This window comes from Pseudopipra pipra, chromosome 1, assembly GCF_036250125.1.
Source record: "Pseudopipra pipra isolate bDixPip1 chromosome 1, bDixPip1.hap1, whole genome shotgun sequence".
NCBI classification, from domain to species: Eukaryota; Metazoa; Chordata; class Aves; order Passeriformes; family Pipridae; genus Pseudopipra; species Pseudopipra pipra.
In genome coordinates, this window is record NC_087549.1 from 145553253 (window position 1) to 145577122 (window position 23870).

A 23870-nucleotide genomic window follows, 5' to 3' on the forward strand; every position below is an offset into this window, starting at 1 on the left:
AGCTCCACAGAAAAAAGAATATGTATTTCTTTATGTTTACAGTGCCTAAAACACCTTGAAGAATATTTTAATAGCATTAATCACAGGTGGTAATCGTGCCATGTCTTCTTTAATAGCAACTTACACACATTTCGGCAAATGTGGCTTATTTACTTGAGCAACCTGATGTTTCAGGTTTCTCTTCACCTTCTAGAAAAGAGTTCTCCACTGGCTTATCACATTTTCCTAAAGGAATAGATTATTTACAGATTTTATTGCCCTTTTGTCCTTAACTGTTATATCTAGTTCTAGTATTTTTAACCAAGCTATCAAGTGAGTACACCTCTGAAATGCTAAACGCAGTTAAAGCACTGTAAATGTTACATATTTCCTAAAGATGCTTATGTAAAACAAATACAGGGTAAGATCTCAATTCAATGTATTCAACCTCACTTTAGGATCTTCAAGTGCTCAGTTCAGTAAGTTTGGTTTTTTAATAATTAAATAATTAGTAACACAGAAGTACACGCAACTGTCTCATGGTCTTTCTCGATGTTTACTATCTCTGTTTCTAAGGGCTTTTAATAGCATCAACCTTCCCCCTCATCAAGACTTTTTTTGGAACAGGTCACTTACTTTGTAATACGGTCAATGTTAGCAATTTGCTTCTGGTTCCGGATAATTTCTATAGCTGCCCAAAGATGCTGGATAGCCTTTGTATCTGCCTGTCGTCTCTTCGTTAAGCGTGCCATGACCCGTTTACTTGGTCAGCTGCAGCCAATAAATAAAAAAAAAATATACAACAAAAAGTTAATCACGAATTATGAAATGGATTACATGATGATTATATTGCAATAAATATGATTACAAGGAAAAATTTATTGTAATATAGCAATTCAATTTGTATATAACAGCATGTTTCCTTGTGTTTAAAGAGCAGTAAAAAGCAAAAAAAAAAAAAGTAGTTTACAAGAACCCCTTTCACAGCATGTAATCTATACAGAAGACAAAAGGCAAGCAGCAAAAAATGTCAAATCAATAGCAAACGACTCAACTTATGAAACTGGTTAAGAAAACTCACTTAGTTTGCACCTCCGTTCCCTCATATTTGGTAAAAATGCAAAGCTACCCTGAACTGAAACTGCCACAGCCTCTTGCATTGCCTGAAACCCTTAAAAAGGGTAACTGTTGCTCGACTCCATCACAGAGTGTAAGTATGAACTCTGACACAGAGAAAAAGCTGGACCCACAGTTTAGCACACAACACAGCTCCCAGAGTATTACTTCCATATTTTTATAATTTACAGCTATTTTAAAAGATCCATTCTATGAGCAGAAACTAGAAGTATATTTTCATGGATGACAAACGTTTAAAAAAAATATTTTGGAATAATTCCATTTTCTGTAACATGCTAAAACCCAACAGGACCAAAGTGCTTCTGATGGCATTTACCCATCTAACCAACCCTGAACAGGAACATAATGAGCATCTGGCTTTGTTTACAAATTTTCCAAAAGCTCGAGGCAATGAGTACAGATAAGCCATAAATCGCCTACAGCTCTACTACAGGCACTGAATCCCTTTTTAAAAGCTTAACGATGCATTTTGATCACTAAATAACTTTCTTCCAGTGCCACCACTTTCTCAATGAAAAAAAATGACTGATTTACGAGTGCTACCAAGGTCTATAATTTATTTTAGAGCTCTGTTCTCAGAATGAACTCTGTGGTATGCACACGGATATTTGTAGCTAGCAGAATATTAACTTCAGTAACCTAAAATAATATAAAAAATGCAAAAACATTTCACCATCTGTGCAATGTTAAAGATGGGAATTTAAGTATTAAAAGTGTCCCTGCTCTCAAATTCAGAAAAATGAAACAGATTTGAGTATTCCATCAGTTGTAGCAATGTAAATTTCAAGTCAATGGGACCTACAGGCACTTGTCAAAGAGGGCTGTCAAGTTTTAGATCTGATATTAGCTCAGTAACACTCACTCACTCTACAGGTGTAATGAAATGAATGGCAGTGTTCCATTATTAAGGATAAGAAATGATTTAACAGCATTATACTTAATGTTATGTAGCCCATTAAAAAAAAAAAAAGGAAAAAAAAAGATGATGTGAAGTGGTATGTAAATGTCCAGGTCCATGAGGCACCTCTGGCAGCAGGAGATAGCAGGGAAGGGCAGAGCAGAGCAGCACAAAAGAAGGTGTGGGCTGGTGACACATCGATCCCACACTTCTGCTTTAGAAAGCTCTTCCTGCTGGGATTTAAAGCAAGGGTAACTGGGTGGATCTCCCAGAAAAAAAAAAAAAAAGGCCAAGTATACACTTTTGAGGGAAGAATAAGAGGAAATGTGACAGACATACAGCTAAGAGTGACAGCAGTAGATAGCATCGCCTGAGAATGATTCAGAGAAAGAAAATCTCTGTTGGGAATAGTGGGAGAAGACACTGCATCCCTGTGAGCTCCTCTGCATTCATTTCACAGAACACAAACTTTTACAAGTGAAATCCCTCCTAGTTTGTAAGAGAAATATATAATTATTTGTAGAATTTAATTTTTAAGGGAAATAGACCTGGAAAATACAAAAATGGTTAGACCCTAACATGAAAATGGACAATTTTTACAGCCCTATTATCTTAGCATAAAACTTTTTTCCTAACACAGAACTGACTGAGATCATTCTTTTTATCCCAGCTTTCTACAAGCTCTCTGCTATAAAAGCTGTCAGACGATACGGCAGCCAACAAGCTGGACACGGGATCTCCTGCACGGCATCACATCCACATACGAGGATTGAGGAGGAAACACTCGCCCTTCTTGACCCTGATATCAGCGTGAAACAACAGACCAGTTCTCAGTTTATTCTGTAACAAGCGAAGTAGGTCGTGTTATCCCAACTCCTTTAAAAATAGCCGTTATTTTTGGCAGCCCGGCATATGGCCGCCCGTGAGAGCGGCGCGCTCGGCGCGCCTGGCAAAGGGGGTGAGGGCTTCTCTCTCACACCCCCGCGACGCCTGAGCCCCAGAGCCTCGGCACAGGGCAGGGTCCCACCTGCCACCTCTGCATGGCCCCATCACCCCACTATGCAGCCAAGGAAAGGCTGAGCTTTGGAGATAAGGAATTCCCCCTTGTGCCTCCCGGGCCCATGTCCTAGGCAGGGAAAGGGAGAGTAAGGAGTGCTGTAATCATGAGTTCCTGAAGCCCTGTGGCTGCACAGGGGCACCTCAGATGGCTGCCGGTGGGCACAGGGAGGCCTCTCCCTGCAAAGGTCCTACGGGCTTCCCTGTTTCCTTTGGAATGTGCTTTTGGAACAAATTCCCCAACCAGCCCCCTGTCCCATCCTTATCGTGCTTCGTTGGCCTGAAGCACACACATGCCATGCCCTGTGCCATGGCCAGCTCCAAGTAACCACATGTGACTCTCAGGCTCCGAACACTGCAGGAAGGTCACATCACTGGACCAGGAGTTACCCCAAAACACAACTGGTGTGGGTGGCCCCCAAATAGTTCCCTCCTGGCTGGCTCCCTGCTCCCACTGCTGCACACACTCTTCTCCCTCATTTGTCTGGAAATAATAGCAGTAAGGATTCTGACACATGGGACACAGCAATCACACCTGTTCTGTTCCTTTTTGTTTTTTTCTTTCTTCCTTTGTAAGACACAATAATTTTAGCAGGTGTTCTGCCTTCAAAGAATATACGTTTAATTTTCATAACTCTGGTTTACTATTTAAGGGTACTTTTGCTAAACTCCAGAGTTGATACTCCACTACTGAAATAGAAGGTCTTACACACCATACTGCCAAAAATACAAAAATAAGGGGTTTTTTCCAAAAGTCTAGACTACTTTAGTGTTATTTTAATCTTTTAATTGCATGGTATAGAAAAAATATAGTCTTTTTTACATTACAGAAAAAGATTAAAAGATTGTGGCTTATTTCTTGCTGTTCATTGCAGTCACTCTTCCTCCATGGTAAAACTAACCACAACAGTCTACTCCCTGCACTCATGCAAAAATATAAGCAGTTTTCTGAATTACAACAAAATCTATTATAAAATATTAAAAATAACTTGTATCAGATTGCTAATAGTTCATACAATGCTTTGGAGTGCTACTTCCAAGCAACAGAAAATGTTCCACATGCACAACCTATTCATGCAAATAACAGTTTATAGTTTAACAGGACACACTTTAGATTCTTAAGTCTATATTTATCACTCCTGATTATTTGCTTAAGTGTGGGTTCACACAAGCATAAACATGCAGTGCGTGTGAGTATGTGTAAGAATCTATGGCTCAGAGGTTAAATATCCAAAGAGGCTGATTCACCCATGCAGTGTTCTAAAGAAGTTTGAACTCCAGAGTTTAAAGAGTCCAGAGACTATTTAAAACCACAATATTGAGATGCACATTTGCATATAAATGCTTGAAGATGCTTCTCATCCTCCTCTTTTGTTATAGCATTCATTTCAAAATCCTGGAAATAAAAAGTAAAAGCTGAAGTAAACATTAATTTCCCACGTGTGATTTGCTGAGCGTCATGCTCATTTAGCTACGGTATCCCCTGTCCATACAAAATTATTTGCTTCAAGCCATTTCTGTCACAATCTGCTTGCAAGTTTATGGTAGGATGCACCTTCTTGGATAAAGGTTGACAAACATAGATGGCTGGAAATCTAGGAATTTATATCAGTAGGATCTGTATTAGGTTGGCATCCACAGGACCTGCAGAATATAAGAAATATTCTCCTAACAGGGAGCGTTCTGCGTGGCTGATGTGCCAGCTCACACACTTCCATCACATCCTCAGTTATACAGGGTTCAAAGTAAACAATTTATCCTCTCAGTTTTCAACTCTCTAACTGTTCCTCAGTGCAATTGGAGCATGGTTTTACCGTACCTTATATTTTGAATCCCTCTTTAATGTCCAAAGTACATTTCAAAAAGTATACCACTTTGCTATGCACAACTCTCCTCAGGAGCTCAACACTTCTCACAGACAGCTCAGCAACCTGTGCTCTATCTCGTGAATACACACAGCATGGCTTAACTTCTCTAAGCCCCCAGCAAAGTGTCATTGCCACGAGGCGGCAATGTCACAGCAGCGGCAAACAAACAACAAGGCTACTGGTCATTAGCACACACTTGGCTGAATCAAATGCTGTACAGCTGTCTCCTGCAATAGCAGTGGATATGGAAATCCACGCTGCAAGTCAAAATAAACAAAAATCACCTTGCAGCATTCAATGGATTTAGCTCAAGGAACCTCCTGACCTGCTGCTTGCATCCAATTTAGCAGATACTATCAGGCACTAAGTTTAGCTAGAAACTCTCCCTAAGTACAGAAAAAAACTGAAAGGTAGTCAAATCTTGCCATGTTTCAGCTGTTAAATACCATCGTCCAAGCAAGATATGATGATTCTGAAAACTTAACTAATGAATTGGACTTTGCACTGAAGCAGACGGTGCTGCAGTTGGGTGCTACTGTTCTGATGGGAGCTGCTAATTAAGAGCTGACAAGTAGTAGCTTGTTAAATCTTCTGTTAGTACTTCGCTGTAAGTGAGGCTACCTGTGGTGCTCGTCCCTTCCAGTGCAAAGTCAAACAGGTTAAACTTCATCCCTGCTATTAACCACCATTTGGCTGAGATTCGGTATGCAGTTAATTGCAATGGAAAGAAGGTTTAAGAAGTTGATCCTTGCCACTGCTCAGCTGCTACTTTCTGCCCTTCAGCCCTGCATCCCTGGGGCTTGCTATTATTTCTTCCACACTACACAGTGAAAAGCTTTCAGGTTCAACAGGAGGAAGAAGCTAGGCTCAGTCCTAGTTTTTGTGGCTTTCATGCTGTGAGACTGCAGAGTTTGGGGTGGTTAGGAAACTTAAACACAAAATTAGCTTCATATTTATATGTACATTATATTACGGGTTCTAGTATTTCTTAAAATGTAACTTTTTATAGTCAGCATAAAACTGTATATATCAGCAGTACAAGTAGTTCCAAATGTTTTGCTTTGTTCTTGTATTAAATAGGAGCCTCCTATTAAAATCCAGATTACAAATTTGCAAGTTGATGCAGAGTTTGGGTGCCTGGATTTTATACAAGTCTTTGTTGTACTATGAACTTCTGTAAGCTTACAATTTAGTTTACAATTTAAACTGCTGTTAAAACATATCTTTCATCACCAGTTTAGCGGGAGCATAAACCCTTTAGTCTGTCCCTCCTACAATAACTGTGAGTTAAAAATAATAATTATTTTTACATTAGAAAGATGCAGGTGAAAATGTCTTGACTGAGCAGCAGCATCGGTCATACGTGAGGGGACAACAAGATACGTGAGGGGACAACAAGAGGAGGTTAAACTTCAGGTCTGCCTTCCATACCGGGTGATCGAAAAGTGGGGGGAGTAGCTGCTAGGGTGACAACAAAGCTTTTGGCAGGAGTAATCAATCCCATATTTTGTTTACCAACCACTTGTCTTCATGAGCATGCAAGATTACAAGCATAACCAAGGAGTAGCTGGGCACCTGGTAGCAGGAGACTCTTTTGTGAGTGAGGGTTATCAGAAATAAAGATTTTTGCATACACAGTAATTTTCAGATGTTTAAGAATAAGCAAGTGTTTTGGTATCATTAGATATTTATTCTGGACTTAATCCCAACCCACTAAAATCAACAAATGCCTTTCTGCTGACTTTTCGGGGTTTTGGAGTAAACTTTCAACTGCTGACTGACTTGTACATCCTCACAATGAAAGAATTTATGGAGGTGTTGAATGATGTTAGTGAAGCTGAAAGATGTAACAAAGGATTGTGGCTGAAATAGGCAAAATTTCTCTGTTAATTAAACTAAACTCAGAAAATGAGACTATAAAACAATAAAAGTCACCGAATTCTTCAGCGTGCTTTTTTGTAGTTCAGGCTGTAATGCTGTCATTTTGGAAGTTATTAAACTAGAGAAGATTTTTGTATGTTGAATGTGTGTCATTCCTAATGAAAACCTTTTCATTTCACTGTTAGATTAAGGTCTACACACTCCATTCAATTATCCTAAATATTTCCCATGTGCACTTGCAATACCCCTACTGTTCTGTGCGGCCTCACCTTTTGCTTTTCCCCACTGCAAGGTTTGATGTCATGCAACTTCTTGAGTGAGGTTTTGCAGGGCTCCACAGCCCCATGAAGTGCAGTACAGACAGAAAACACGACTGCATGAATACAAAACTGCAGTGGTTTGCTTCTTTCCCTCTGCAATTTAATTTTTTTCCAACTCCTGTACACAGAATACAAGAAAGCTTTTGCTGCTACCTTGTGCCATTTCAAGATGGCAGTGAGCCAGTGTAGAAATCTGAGCCAAGGACAGTACAGAATTAAAGGCCCCAAGAACACTTTTACTACACATATGTGTAAACTCTATTTTAGTCCCCGATATTGCATTTACTTCATTTGTATTGTATTCAATTCAGAATGACTAAGTAAGTGTCCTTCACTGGGGCTAAGGCATACGGCACTTGAATTTTAAGCTCAGACATTCTGAATCATCAGTACATAAATGGTAGAATCCTTTTTATTTTTCTTTTGAAACCAAACCTGGACTTTCTTGTTTAATTAACTAACCCCATTAGCGAGACCTTGACACAAATGTTGAGGTGCCATCCCAAAAGAGAATTTCTAAAAAGTGTAAGTGTAAACAGATTTTAACAAAACCTGATATGAGCATCAATACTTGCTGCTGAGAAAGACAGAATAATAGCCATATATCCCAAACAAAGGCTGTCAAACAAAGTGGGTTTGTTTGCTAACAGATACAAATATATGTACAGGGCTAAAATGTAATCCTGCATTCTGCTGCCCCTCCAGCCAACCCCAGTCTGGAATTTAACAGACAATAGCAAATGTCGTCCTAAAAATTGGAAGAAAACTATCCTTTGTTCCTCTCTGGCAGAAATCACTGAATAAAACTTTATCTAGCAATGTAAGTTTGGAAAAGAGAACACAGCTGCCAAAGAAAGTAGTACAGTTGAAAGGGCTGAAAGCAAAGAGCCAAATCTGTTACTAGCAATGTAGCCACACCAGCTTCTTTCAGTTGACTTTTTTTTTTGTAATGGTCATCATGTTTTACTCCAGATATAGTGCCTAGGTAAGCTGAAACACATAATATATTTTCTGCTAAGGATCTGTCTTAATACAATTCTACATTGATCTTTTAAAATAAGCAGTATTTTCCTTAGTATTTCAACTTTTAATAGGTATTAAACACATAGAGAGCATTTTTTTATAGCTAGTAACAAAACTAACAGTTAAAAAGGGACATCAAAAACCATACAAGTTTTTGTTTTACTTAGAAAATAATGTTTCAAAGCAGTGCTGGGGAGGGTTAGACTGGATATTAGGAGTATAAATTTCCCCACAGGGTGTTTAAACACCAGAACAGCCTTCCTAGAGAGGTCGTCCATGCCCCAAGCCTATCAGTGCTTAAGAGGCATTTGGCATTTGCCCTTAATAACATGCTTTAACTTTTGGTCAGCCCTGAAGTGGTCATGCAGTTGGACTATATGATTACTGTAGGACCCTTATAACCGAAATATTATTTTGTTTTCTTTCCCACTCTCTTCTATTCTATTCTATTACCACTGAAAATGCATACAGTGTTAATGCATTTATCAAACTTCTAAATGAACATAATTTCAATTAGAAAAACAATTTAGTGTGGTTTGGTTAAGGCTTAGTTAATGAAATTGAGTTACACTAGTTTCCACAATGGAGATTGCACTACTATAAATTGCTTTAAATATAGGGGTTTTGTAAAGTGATGTAAGTTTCTCATGAATATAAACTTTAACTCCCATAGTAACAAAGCCCCTTATTTTCAGGGTGATGATATACTAGACTAGTATTAAACAGACTTTTTAAGCTGTTCATCTTTGGTCAAAGAAATGCCTACAAAAAAGACAGTCCAACATGACTAACTTCAACATCACTAAATAATACACAGCTCATACAGGGTGTAAAAGATCATCCTACACAGTTCTTGTCCCCTATCATGAAAAATAATGAGTTCTCATCAGATTTGTTTATCTGGGGAGTTATAAAAAATAACACTTGCACCCAAATTGCCATGAGCAACGCTCTGGGCTCCCCTGTATGAGTGCACAGGCGCACAGACACACAAGCAAGTTACACACACAAGCATTGATGTAAGAGGCTTGAACTAACACGTTTTACCTTCCATTTGCCACAGACTAAGAGCATGAAGAGGGTCAGTTACAGAAGATTAAGTGACACGTGGAGACAGGATCATGTTCTGAACCCACACTGCATGCCAATGCAGGCTTTCAGTGGTTTAAGTACACTCAACACCAAATTCCGTATTTTCCAAAGCAGCCTGAAGCCAAACCACTGAAAAATGCTCGAGGAGAGTCCATGGAAGGAGTTAACTCCTAATGAGCAGCCTGGGCTATTTCCCCACGTAGACAAGCCCTCAGTAAATAGATGCTTCCTGTCCACTCGCTTGGCTGTAGTGAGCAGAGATGATTAATCTCTGCTACGCATCCTGACAGGCTCCAGTGCTCACTTGGTCATAAAAGGGGAAAAATCATGGCCAAAGAAGGCTGACGGTGAGGGCTGGAATTTCAGTTTGGATGATAAATAGGTGCCACTTTGATTCTGAAACTCTCTCTAATAAAAAGTGAGAGGAGGAAGACATCTTAGAAAACACTAAGAAATGTAAATGAGAAGAGTAGCTCCTTCTCCGAAAGCAAGCTTTTGATCATCATCTTCCTTTCTGCTCTGAAAGCTAAGGAGCTTGGTTGTTCTGTAAGCCTCAAGTGAACTGATGTATATAAATTTCTCTGCCAGTAAGTAAGGTATAATAAATAAGGTATGATGACATAAATAAATAAATGATTTTTCAAGGTGTATTAGCAGGGAATGTTATTCTGCATAAGGTCAGTTTCTCACTAAACAATGAGAAAAAGAGAGACATTTTCCAGGTCAAAGAATTCAGAATGTATGGAAAAGTACTAAATCATGAAAAAAAGATAAATTTATTGCAGATTATGTAAGCTATATGGTAAAATAAGGAGCTGATGTTGACTCTTTGCAATGTAATGTGAGATTTCAAACTGCTGGTTTTTTTCTTCTCTTTCTTTGGACTACACACAACTGACACTATCTTTAAAGTACAAATTGTGATCCTGGCGCAAGCAACAGGACCTAAACCTTAGATGTCTGCAATAACTATTCCTCTACCAGGCTGCATTTTTATTGACAAAAGGCAGCTGAATCAATTTTTGTTGCTCCTGAACAAAAACAAATTCTGCCTGAACTTGTTTCTTTCAAATCTCTTCTTTTTGGTCTCTCCCTCTGCTTAAATAAAAGCACAACTACACAACTTCTATAACTGCTCAGATACTGAATTATTTCAAAGTCAGGGTGTTATGCAGGCATGACCACTTTTCACCAGCAGTCAGGCCACAAGCAACATTAGCTCAGAGGAGACTTTCCCTTGTCATCTCCAGGAAAGCTGATACTATATAAAAAAAAACAAGTACAATTCTGAACCAACTAAGGTTTCCAAACTGAAGCTCCTTCAAGGCCAATGTGCCCGGGCTTACCCTTGGAAACCTTCAGAAATGTGCTCAGAACTTACAGAGTTAAAACACATTGATCTGTAATGCAGGTAAGATGAGCCAAAGATAAACACTGCCAAAGCTTACAGACTTCTACAGCATTAATCAAAAGAAACTTTAAGGCAGGGAGAGGATCAAATTGTAACATCTGAGCTTTAGATTCTTCTTCTGAAATTCAAAGCAAAAGTCAGAAATAATGGACCTGAAAATCTCATGCAACACTCCTCCAGTTGTGGGATAGTTCAAGACAAGAGCAAGATAAAGAATATATCATGGAACTGGAAGCCTTTCCCCTAGTCCCCACCTCGCTTGGTTCTCTTCTCTATGCTTTTTGGAGAATGTATTTCCTAGGTTGGGCACAGGCATCTGGCTTAAAAGTACACTGTGAAGTGTATTTGGAGCATATGCTCTCTACTTCATAGGCCGTACCCAAACTCACTAATTACATGCTCTCCTATGAAGCTCTCCTCTCATCCTGCCCCAAACCAAGTCTATCATCACTCCTTAGTGAAGCCTTAATCCCTACCCCTTTCTAAGGTCCATTTTGATTCTTTTTTTTCCATTGACATTTCAAATATTTTGTATACCTCAAAAGCAGGTAATTTATTATGTTTGCACTTTCTTACTTCATATTGCCCTCAGCTCTTCTGCCAAAATGTTCATGTCTGGACAAGGACAAAGCTTGCCTAGAGGACAATTTATACATATGAGAACAGCAGTTTTCATGAAAACCCATGTACAGTGAAAAACAACTGCATTCATAACTAAACAAATCCTGAAGTGGAAAACAGCTGAGTATAATCATGATCCTTCTTTTTTTATCTTTGCTGCAAAAGTTGACAAATAAAACATGGAAAAAATGATACTAAGTAAGTTTATAACCCAAAAACTTTATAAGGAGAAACATTACTCAAAGAAATAAAGATCTTCCAAAGATCAGATCAGGTGCTGGAAACATATTGCCATTACTTCAGATAGCAGCAGTTTCTCAGCAAACCTGGTAACAGCTGACATCAAGAAAACCTCACCCTACCACTGCGGGTTAGTGTGTCCTTCCTATAAGTTGTTTAAAGGAGACAAGGGGAATATACCATTTAATTTTCTAACCAGCTCCTGATATGGCCGATGGTGTGGGGGAGTTGGCAAATGGTTTTTTCTAGCACAGAATCTTTCCCAACACCATCCATGTAATCTGGGACTGCAGTCTCAAATTTGTTGAGCTGTTTCAAAGATCTCAGTGCGAGCTCTAGGGTGATCTCTTCTGATACATTTTCTATTACCTATTACTTTCAGATGCTTCCAACTCTTATTTCTTCTCTTATCTGAAGCCAACTTACAATATGTCTTTATTTTTTAATGTAGGTAATTCTTCTCAAGGTTTCTCCAGGACTCATTGCGGGTGAATGGAATTATATATTTCTTTCTGAAAATCCATTCCACATCAGCCTGATTCTTGCATTTAATATCTGTTCTGTATTACTTCTGTGGAAAAATTATTACTTGGACCAGTGGCTTGCTATTATATTCATATGCATGCCCATGGCATATGCTGGAGCTGCAGATCAGAAGTACAAAAGAGCCCTCTGCAGCTCTGATGTCAATGACATAGAGCAGATTACAAAGTCCTTTAGGGAGGACATTACTTCCTGAACACTCAAGAGCTCTTCCTGCTCTATCATTACCTAGGGCTGAGGTTTATTAAAGGCAACGGGGCCATACTGTTCTGTTCTCAGGCATTTCCTTTGGACACAGAAACATAGGATTAATAATTTTGTCATCAGAAGTAGGACCTCACTTTTCAGATTATTTCAGGTTTTCTACTGCCAGAATTTGGATGGGATTTTATTTTATTCCTTTAACCTGAATGCAGATGAATGATCCAGAGCTCTGACACAGAGCCTTATCCCTAAAAGGTGGGGGCAATTCACAGCGTCATCCCCGTGGCTACCAACAGAAGTGAAAGTCTGGAAAAATTACCTAATCCTACAATCAACTTATCCCAAATTTCAGAAAATGTCATTCACGAAATACAGCCTTCTGTTGTGATTTCTGCAAAAATCTTTTCTGCCTAATGCAAAGAAAACGAACTGGAAGCGTATCACAACATTATGGTGTTATAACAAAGGGCAAGCCGTTGACTTGAAGCTTGGATTTACAATACAGTATTCTGCAGGAAACAGAGGAAATAAAATGCTAGAGTTCTGGCAGTCTTTTCAATCAATATCTTATTTCATCATGTGGTGTTCTTTCAGCCTAGGCAGAAGACCTGGAGTCCACTGTGCTGCTGAAGCATCTGACTGGAATGACTCCAGTTGTGATGCCTGATGCTGAATAAGGCAGTTAACTCCAGGCTACTTCACCATGCACTAGAAACCACCTGAAACACAGTCTAACACTTCATCATCCTCTTCAGCTGCTCCCTTTCCTACTGAACTGAACACAAAGTGGAAACGGAGAGGTTAATTTGCTCCTGACAGGGTTTTTGAAGCTGGATTACCAGATTGCTTGATTTCAGACAGCTACTCCTTAGGAAAGTGGTTATTTTCCCACAGGGGTGTAACTTTTATTCTCATGTAAGTCAAATCCATTAATAAAGACCACCAAGTCTAAACATGGGAAGACTTCATAATAGTAGTGATTTCCTTACAGGCTTATATACATGTTTCTTTTTGATACATTTACATGCTAAAATGAATTCTAAAACAGTTTCTAGAGTGCGCTCAACCCCTATTTCTATTTCGCTTGTTCATACCTGTTTCATAAAGGTTTAACTTAGTTTTTCATTTTGCTTTTTTGAATCTGACAAGATATAAAGCAAGACTATGAGACCTTCTTTCACACTGAGGAGCAAGGTTTCTTTGTTTCAGTGATGCTGAGGCGCGGTGGGTGACCACAAAGTAACTATCACCTTGTTCTAACTTACACTATGAGATCTGAGATGCTTTTCACTGTTTTCACCTACATTAATAGAAACTGAATGTGTTTGTCCAAGTGACAAACATGTTTTTCCTTCCATGCTGAAGGAAAACTTATGGAATCCTGAACTGGTCATTTTAAAGTGAAGAAAGACCAAGGTATTGTTTTAAGACGCTTCACATCTGTTCTCCAGGGGCTGAGAGATTCTGATTTTTATCACCTTTTCTCTGCTGAAGACAGTCTGTTATTTTATTTTTAGACATGAGATTTCCTACCGAAACCAATTGTGGGTTTACAATCTTCGCTGAGCTCCAACAACAGAGCAAAACTCCTTTTGAGGAGACTTCTTAGCCAGTGTTTGTCGGAGGCTGCTGCCACCACAGTGGTCAAACTAGTTTGAAGTGCTAGTTTAAACCAACTGCAAGAAATTTTACTCCCCAGTCTAGCAGCATGGCTGTTAAACCACACACTGTCCTGTCTTCATTCGTGCTCTTGCTGCAGCCTTCGAGCGTAACGGTTTCACTGTGCTAAAGAAGACACTGACATTCATGTCAGTCTCTGGATTGCAGCTTCTGAGTTTATGACAGATGGGAAACCAACAGAGGAGTAAAAATCCTGTGAATCCACGCACAGCTTATAGCCAGTAGCCATCTGGCTGGGGATCTACATAATACCACAAGAGGATGACAAGAAAGAAAAAAAAGAGGCAGTTTCATTTGCACTTCCATTTCTCTTCCCGTTCTTTGTACTACCTGGTTTGAATATACTTAATAATCACATTGCAAACAGTCTTTCAGCTATTTCATACAGGTTAAACAACTCCAGTATTTTCTTACTTGCACTTTCCACATGGAAAAACAAATTCAGTGTTAGGCAAAAAGTCCAACACATGACAACATATAACATTTGTCTATGGTAACAGACAAACAGGCAGCATTTAACAAATGTGTAAGCATTTAAGGAGAGAACAGAGAAGGAAAAGCACCAAGGAACCCCATTCAGCAGCGCTTCCAGTTACTCCCTAAAAACAATTCCGGGCAGAAGTTGTAACACAGGGCCCCTGAAGTATAATTACTTGGGAAAAAAATGTGGCCAACAAAAGTTACCTAACCTGTTCAGAGCAGAAAGCATCTCTTTACCCCCAAAATGAGCTCAGAAGGCTGAAAATCTGGTTTTCAAAGGAAAAAAAGTATAAGCTTTATTAAAACCCTCTTTTGCACAGCAGAGTGTTCAGCTAGCTTGAGCCAGGAAACATGCAAACCTTCCTTACAGACAAAACCCCTCTTTTGCCTCAACCTGCTGAAATGTTTAGCTAGGCACTTTCAGCCCCCACATGTTTGTTAGCATTTTAGCTTTCTGAAGAGAGCAGATTTCTGATGTAAAGAAAGAGTGCAGCCACTAGACCAGGAATTCTTTACCCTGTGTGCTGTGTTGCAAAAACGAGAGCATATTAAGCAACTTGAGAACAGGAAATAACACTGACAAACAAACTGATATTCTTTCCATAGCGTGGTCACTCAGAGGAGGACATTTGAAACTTCATCTCCCCAAATCAAGAAATGTTTATTCTACTTTTGGCAAGGCTGCTGAATGCTTGTGTGCTCCCTCCTTCTTGTCCAACTGTTTTATGATCCTTTCAGTGAAGCAGATAGTCACACTAGAGTAGAAGTGAACATTGAGCTGCACAGTTTTTTCATAAAGTTCTCTCCTTTGAAAAATGTTGCTTTCCGGGTCCCAAGATGGTTTGTGGAAATACACCAGTACGTATGTGGGAATGTATCTTAGATCCCCTCACCTCATCTGGAGCATTCAGCACTGTAGGTCTAGCTCCAGCTAGACAGCTAATGTCCTACTGTGAGTCTGTTATTTTGTTAATGTAACCTCCAACGTGAGAGATTGGAAAAACGGATTGGATGCAGACATCTATTTCTGAGCTAATCACTCCACTCTCCCTTCACACTTGACATGATCTACTCAAGGCTACAATTCATCTTGTTGTGAAGCAGACATCGCAAATAGGTCAGATGAATTAAGCCCTAAAATTAACCATTTCTCTCCAGGGAAGATAAAGTGAGATTAGGATGAGGAGTTCATGTGGCTGGATTTAAATCACATGCACTCCACTTAGGCTGTCAGTTTTAACCAGTGCCTACACTTACCTAGTTTAAAGTAGTGCTTACAGCTGAATTTCTTGCATCTCAGCTAAGGGCTTCAGCCACCATATTATTGATTTTTCTGCTACTTTGCCTTTTTTGGATGAAAAATCTCATTGTTCTGATTTCAGTTTCCATATGGACACCTTGGAATAACTGAAGATATCTTATTTCCCCCATCTGCCTAAAGCAAAAAAAATGCAGTTTTGTTTTTCATTCAGAAAGGCTTAAGTAACTGCATGTTTTCCTAAAAAAGCCCAAACAAACCCAGGGAAATTTCATTTATAACCCCAGTAATATCACTCAATTCTAGTAAAAGGACTGATTAATGACAATGTCTGATATATATTCTAATTTTCAATGGGGAATAATGTACATTTTGAATTACTTTTCTTTTCTTGTCAGACTGAGTTTTTAATTAAGCAAAAGTGCAGTGTAAGAAATTCTTTTAATTTTTGTTACAAGAAGTGTAATTTTTATAAATGTGGCTATCTAGCCAGATAAAATGAAACTGCAAAAGCAGAATTTGCTTCAGTTTACAGAATTTGCTTCAATTTACAACAATAACTTGGTCAAGCAGAAACTGAGCTAGGAAAGAAAATTAATATTCTTAGTTATTTCAAGAGGCTAACTTTCCATAACTGACTCACAGGTCACAAGGCTGTTTATTTCAGATCAGTAGTACATTCATTTAAAGTACAAATTTTTCATCCCTTTTTATAACATTGTGGCCTTTGTCCTCTATATCGTATAGCTACTGGAACCATCATTTCACCCTCTTGTCTTTATCAGCATGCAGCGAATCAAATTTATTTGGTTATTCTGAGCTTGCTTTCTACATGCGTTGCCTCCAATTACCTCCAAATAGTTTAACAAGCTCAATAAAAAGAAGATGCAAACATATAAGTAGCGAAAGTTTTCCAAACTGAAATCTGTCTTCAATAATTTAAAACAAAGACCTTCCCTCATTCACAAGGGTTACTTCAATTTGACCTTGACTTTTATGCACTCCGTTGATAGTCACAAAATGGAATGTAAAATAAATTTTAAAAATGTGAAAACCACAAGTACAACCTCCTTTCCCAGGAGGGAAGCTGTATGTGGAACTACACCCCTCAGGCCAGTGAGGAGTCAGGCTGCTCACAGGCCATGCCTCAGTCCCTTCAGGAACTCCTTTAGAGAGGGTGCTGGAAAAGCAGTTCAAAACATTTAGGATTTATCTGACACTATAATTCAAGCCTTCAGCCTCAGAAGGTTTCTTTATCTCTTTCTTTGATTTACTATAGCTTAATACCATATTCTTCTACCTTCTAAAACATGTTACTGTTTCCTAATTTGCTAAATAAGAAGAAACTGTATCTAAATTCTTTCCTACAGCTTTTACTTACAAAGGAGGATCTCACATTGGATTTAACTCTGTATATACTACATGTATTGCATTTCAAATAAAATATTTTATCTTCAGCAGTTGCTATTTAGAGCAAACCCCAGAAATGAAAAGCTAAAGCAAAAATCAGATATAAAATACAGTTCCATTTTTATGTCAAAAGAAATTGCTTACTTCATGCGTTCAGTTTTCTTCTTGCTGCTTACAAATGCAGGGGGTTTTTTGGATGAACTATAACAACTGATTTAGAAAAGAGTTTAATTCTCAAAGTAATGTGCAAAAACTGTTCAAGTTCACTTCTATTTGATGTTGTGTCAGGAAATTTGTGCTTTTGCAGCTCACAGCATCACCACCTCACCAGGTTCTTTTGTTTCAGACCATGCTGGTGTCATTCAACACAGCAGCACAGGGAAGCAGAACGGTGTCCTGTGCAAGTATCTGATATTATATGATGACATACAGAAGACTGTATCCTGCCCCTAACAATTGCTAGGAGCAATGCTTCAAAGAAATTAGGCACTACAAATAGGCACAATGAACCTTACTAATTGCAAAAAGCTTTGCAGGTGACAGAGAGGAACAAGGTCTTCCCAGATGTTACAGGTAATGCGCTTATGTCCTAAATCATGAGATTTGATTACCCTTCTCTAGGCATGCTTTGTTGTCACTGTTATGAGACTTTATATCATCAAGCCGTTTTTGAAAATTGAACCACTATATTTAACCATATGACCTCCACGGTGAATTCTACAGGCTAAATGCCCACTGTCTAAAACATTATTTATACCTTATAAGATTACAAGTTACTCATAAATATCTGATTTCTTGATCTTGTTTTATGAAGTTGGAAAAGAAGGAGAAAACAATACAACCTGATCATTTCCCCTCTTATTTCATATTACTATATATCTCAAAACTAATTTTTTTTACTACCTCATTTCCAAAACAGACTACATGCCCATCCCACTCCCTGTCACCTCGACAGGACCTGTTACACCTCTCTCTATTATTTATACTTCTATACTTAATAGGACCTTAAAAATTTTAAGAATTTAATGTTATAGACTGAAAACCTTAACTCTTTATCTCATCTTTAGTTTTTGTCTCTCTCTTATGGTTACCAACTGCAGCAAGATGACTTCCTGATACAAGCCCTTAATCCAAACCCCTCTGGCAGGACCACAGAGGAATGAAAAGGAGTTCCAGAGATGTTTTTTCCCCTTTAGCTAGTCTCTTTAAGAGTTACGGATTTTTCTTTACTCTTTGAAGACATCTGTATTAAATTACCCACACAACAGTAATCCTAACAAAACCAAAATTTATTAAAACAAAGAGAAAATGGAATTAAAACAAAATAAATTGTTTGCTTAACATAGCTGAATTTACAGTTCTCATACATTAAATTAGATAAGGCATAAACCAGATAAGCTTGATTTCAGATAAAAAAGAAAAAATGAATCTTGTAGTTTATCCTTTGAAATTAAATATCCTTTCTGACCACACCAGTCAGCCTGTCAATGCTGCTTGCTGCTTAGAGACCAACAATTCCCTTTTTGTCTCCCACTGATACGCTTAATAAACCCCGGTTCGGGTTTCCTAAACACTTCTCCAAACACAAAAAAATGGGCTTTGGTAAACAATTTCAGTCTCCATTCTCTGAAGAGTTATACCACAGAGGAAATAAAAAAACCTTAATTATGATTTATGGCTGCCTTTTCAAGGTTTATGACCCAGCTCAAATATTGCCTTTTGCTAAACATCTTGGCTGGGTGTCCAGGTTTTGGCTAGATCCATGGGCAAATCTCATGTAAAGTACACTCCCTTCCTCTTCCACTTGTCACACGTGATGATTTATAGACAAGGGCTAAGGCTCACTCTTACCATCAGTTACAACTCAAAACAAAGTCCAATGGACATTTGGAAAAAATCACTCTTGGCTGATGTCTCAAATGACAGATTGTTCTTTGTTTCCACCTTTATGGGTTTTAGGACTCACATATACAGTTTTTGCATGAGTACACTGCATCATTTAGCAGGTGGTATTTCCCTGATATAAGCAGAGTCTGACTCTTGGACAGCTATAATAAAAACTGATCTGTCATAGAAACTTTTGACACTTTGGAAGTGTAATGAATGAATATGGCATAATGAATATGGCAAGCTTCTTCCTTCTCATACGCAGCTGTGGATGCAAGCATGCAAGATAAGCAGAACTTCTTTCTGTTGAGCAAATAAAGACACACTGCAAACGGTCCCACTGAACAGGCTCCATGCTGGGACACCAACACAGAAGTACCAGAAGAATGAGGAGAGCAGTGGTGAACAGATCCCATTGTACCTTGCATTATTAAGTGTAACTATTCTCAACTTAGAGCATGGTCTAAGCCATTCTCAAAGCTTTACTCTTCAGCCTCTCCAATAAATTTGAACTGAGAAAAAAACCAAGAACCCAGACAATGAACACTGAAGTCATCAAAGCAATGGAGATATTATTACAGAGCTACCTAACAATACCCACGTAGACTTGTCTGGTGTGATACAAACCAGTGCTAAACAAGGACTACCGTAGTCAGGCAAGAAAAAGAAGTAATCATGACTTGAAAGCAGATTCCTATAAAAGAAGGATAGCTTGTGACTCCCAGAGCTGGAACATATCATTTTTGATATAACAGGAGGCTTGGAAGAAGCCCTTCAACAGCAGGAATTTAGGGTGCGACTGCACTTTGGCTCCCTAAGGCCAAAAGCAAATGAACTGTGATCTGAGATCTGTTCAATAGAATGTTGTATTAATTTAATTATTATTTTAAATTATAAAATCATATATGGGACAGTCTTTCCAAGCAACAGATCAAGTTAATTTCAGTCATTACAAAGGCACACAGAGTTATTCAAACATTCAATTAAAATAATCTTACAGAACTTCATTTAAATTGTATCATCACTCTGACGATATCCGAAGCAAAACATAAAACAAAGGTCAAACTAGCGAACACTATGGAGCAAGTTCATACCCACGAAAAATGAGCACAAGAAAAACAAAAGTATTCCACAGCGAAAAATGGTAGCAGAGAATGTGAGAAGGGACATTATTCCTCTCCTCTATTGCCGCTCATCTAACAAAAAAAAGAGCCAGAAAAAAGGAACTTCAACACTTCTCGTGGGAAAAGAAAAAGACAACTCTGCCTTACCATGTAACAAGGAAAGGACTTAGGAAAGAAGGTGTGTGAACAAAATAGGACCTCACTGCTTGCACATCTCTCTCTCAAGCTCGAGGACACACAGGTGCTGCTATAGGTGATTTTACTTTTTTTTTCATTTACTCAACAGTTTCTCACAAGGAAATAATTTTGTAATTAACTTAAGGCAAGGATTCCTTCTTAAAAATAACCAGAAAAAATCTTAATGCTTTAGTAATCTCTCTCTTAATCCTCTCTATACATATCACTGGAAGAGACTTCAAAAACTGATTAATCCAAAGATAATTATACTCAACTATTCTTCAGTGAGGAATAAAAATTTATTGGAATGCAGCTAATACACAGTGTCTTCCTTAAAGAAATAAAGTATTTAAATATTCTTTCAAAATGCTTTCAGATGCATATATTGATAATATCAATAAAAGTTAATGAATATCACCAAAAAATCTCTAGTTGATTCCTTTCAAAAGAAAGTTTTTCTCAATTTTATAGAGTTTCTGCACACATTTGAGATGAGTCCAAGAATCTACCAACACATTTAATTCTTTCTAATGTAGAAATGTTTAGATAGCATGTCTGTATCTGTGAGGAGAAGGGAACAGCCCTCCTTGTTTTTACAGGAAAAATATGCAATATATTAGCCATAAATTAGCGTGATACTTTGAGTAGTAGCCATGAAAAATCAACCTTGATACAAAATTCAAATTATTCAGAAATATATTAATTTTAGATCCTGACCTTCTAGCTACCACTGCAGCAGAATACAATTAACACTTTTCTGAGGCTCCCACAATGTATATTCAAAGAGTTTTTATGACTAAGTGATACATGATATGATACAAGGGACTCTTTGAAGTATTGCAGACTAAAAAGAACATTGAAAAACAGTATCTGCCATGTTTGCACACAAATATTCTTCATAAGCAAAGCCAAGCTAAACACATCACCAGGATAGAGTTTCTTTAAAGGCGGTGAATTTGGACAAACGTTATTGGTTTTACATTAAAAAATATGACAGAATGGCAGAAGTCTGTTAACAAGCTAATGTTTTAGAACAAGAAAGTGAAGACAGAGTCTATTTCAAAGACTCCTTAAAAAGCTAGTGGTAGAAAGGTCAGTGGAGTTTTCATAATTATCCACTACTTGGGGTGCATAGTGGAAGAGTGGGAGCTGAGACCACATTTCGGGGGTAGGTAGTTGTGTACCAGTGCTGCTAAATATGCTGAGATATTTTTTAAAAAATCCAAGTAATCCTAATTTTAATATCTGAATTATCCTATTGCCAAAAACCAACACAAAGTGATTAACAACTGTGAATGTGCACCTAGGTTCTATACAATCATTTATGGACCACTGCAGGATAACCAACAGATGTACAATTCAAAACAAATATTTGTGATGTCTCTGGCTCATTACTAGAAGTCATTCACACAAGTTAAAATAGGATCTTTCAATATTTGGGCTATAAAGGTGTGATTCACCAGGGCTCTTGACTACCACATGATTTACCTGGGACTGGGAGAACCCTCAGCAGCACCCTGTAAAGTAAGGAGCTGTTCTCCACCAGCACTGGAGCAGCTGACGGACAGCCCAGGCTGGAAGTGCTCAGCTGCCCTGTTGGAGTGCAGCCACTTCAGTATTTACTCTAACATGGTTCAAACCCTCAAATCCTAGATAGCTGCACACTCCCTACGGTTAGAAACACAATGTCCATGTGCCTCACTTATCCACTAAAGGTAAAAGGTTAAGATCATACTAAGCAGGAGAAACCAACTCTCCCGTACATTATAACAACTTCCAGTGAATAAACATTCATCACTGTTATACTGTCCATTGGTTTGTACCTGGTATTTAATTTTTTCTCATCCTTAAGGAAGGAAGAATTAAAATTACAGTGCTTTTTAAAAACATTTTATGTTTACCGAGTATAGAGAGCAATACTCTTATAAAAAAGAGGTATTTGTAAAAACCATACCTATTTCAATTTTCACAAAAGAATCCGGAGAAGGGAAAATTACTACATTTTCTTAATTCATTATGCCTCCAGTGACCTTCAGCTCTGATGAAAATTGGCACCACTCATTTTTTAATTACTAACACAAAGCTCTGGATTAGTTAAAGGGCTTATGAACTCTTCAATACTTCAAATACATTGTTAACGGCAAAAATGTAAATGGACTTCATTCATAACATTTTTAATGCAGAAGGTGACAATTCTCATGATGTCACTGTAAGAAAGCAGAGGAAATAACACACAATGGTTTTGCATGACACTAGGCCAGAATCTGGCATGTCCAGACCAGTGAGAAAGGGAAGGAGATGGTTGGGACATGCCCACCACCACCACACAAGAGCATAAAGACAAACAGAAAAAGAAAGGCTCTTGTTCACATGTGCCTGGCAAAGAAGAGACCTCACAAGGTCGGGGATGAAATGGAGAGCACTCCTTGGGCAGGTCCCCACAAGAGCAGGAGTGCAAAATGCTTCATTGCAGGCAGCATGGCACCACTGTCCTCAGAAACCAGCATGATGGTGGGATGGTATCAGGGGCTGCACACAGGTAGAAATGGGTAAAAGAAAAATTCTATAGGATGACTCAGGCTAACTCTATAAGAAAACACTATTCTCCACCGGGTCACGTCTACAAGACAATTCCACTGCAAAATCCCACAGTTCAAACCATAAATGGATGTATTTGGCCAATACGCTCAGTATTGGATAGGATAGAGAGCTTTCAGGTACTAAGTATTATCCAAACTCCAGAAAAATATGCAATTTCCAAAGCTCATAGCTAACCCTTCAATAAAAGATACTACGACTGGGTAACTAAGTAACTTGTTTTCTCTAGTGTAATTTCTAGTATCCTAAAAAAGCTGGGGGTTTTTTTGTTTGTTTTTTTTGGTTTTGGGGTGGGGTTTTTTGTTATTGTTGTTGTTATTGGTTTGGGGGGTTTTTTTGTTTGCGGTTTTTTTTTTGTTAGATCTTCCAAAGAACTTCAAAACCCTGCCCACAATCTAAAGCAGGGGGAGTTGAGTCTTTGAAAGGTTAAAGAGCTTCCCCAAGATCTGTAAATAGCAGAGACAAATCTCCAAGCTCCATCTCCCCTCCCTTACTCCACTGTCATGAATCAGAAATAATCCTGCACCAAAGCTTTATCCCAGGGATTACAGAAATTATTTTAAAAGACTGCATATGGGGAAAAACGCATAAATCAAAAGTTCTGACGTGAATTCTAAATAATTTGATTTTAAGAGAAGTAGAGTTTCAGTTCAATTCTCTGCTCCAGTTATAGTCTCTCTTCTGAAAATCAAGAAACTCATTTCAAAATAACCAAGATGAATAAACACTCTTTTCAGTAGAGCAGCAAATCAGGTAGATGGATGTCTTAAAGATACGTGTTCGAAGTTTCACATCTCATTACTGCCTACAGCCCTCCAGTCTCAATCCTGACAACAGTCAATAGGTTTTATGAACAAGCATGTTCTGGAAGAGACGCTGGACTATGTGGCTGATAAACAGACAGATAAGATGGTACAGAAATACAAAACGTCAAACATCCATTTACCACAGATACCAGCCTGGGAGCTTGAAGTAATGTTTAT

The 23870-nt window shown here is 38.3% G+C and overlaps 1 protein-coding gene across 4 annotated transcripts in view; it reads right to left on the reverse strand.

The window, feature by feature from the left end:
• The window catches only part of ZMYND11 (zinc finger MYND-type containing 11), a 105738-nt gene that overhangs the window by 60304 nt on the left and 21564 nt on the right, over positions 1-23870 (reverse strand). For all 4 annotated transcript variants that reach the window (XM_064637891.1, XM_064637877.1, XM_064637899.1 and 1 more), the window contains exon 2: positions 616-750. In XM_064637891.1, the coding sequence (XP_064493961.1) occupies positions 616-731 (116 nt within the window). In that variant the 5' untranslated portion in view covers positions 732-750. The remainder of the gene's footprint in view (positions 1-615; positions 751-23870) is intronic.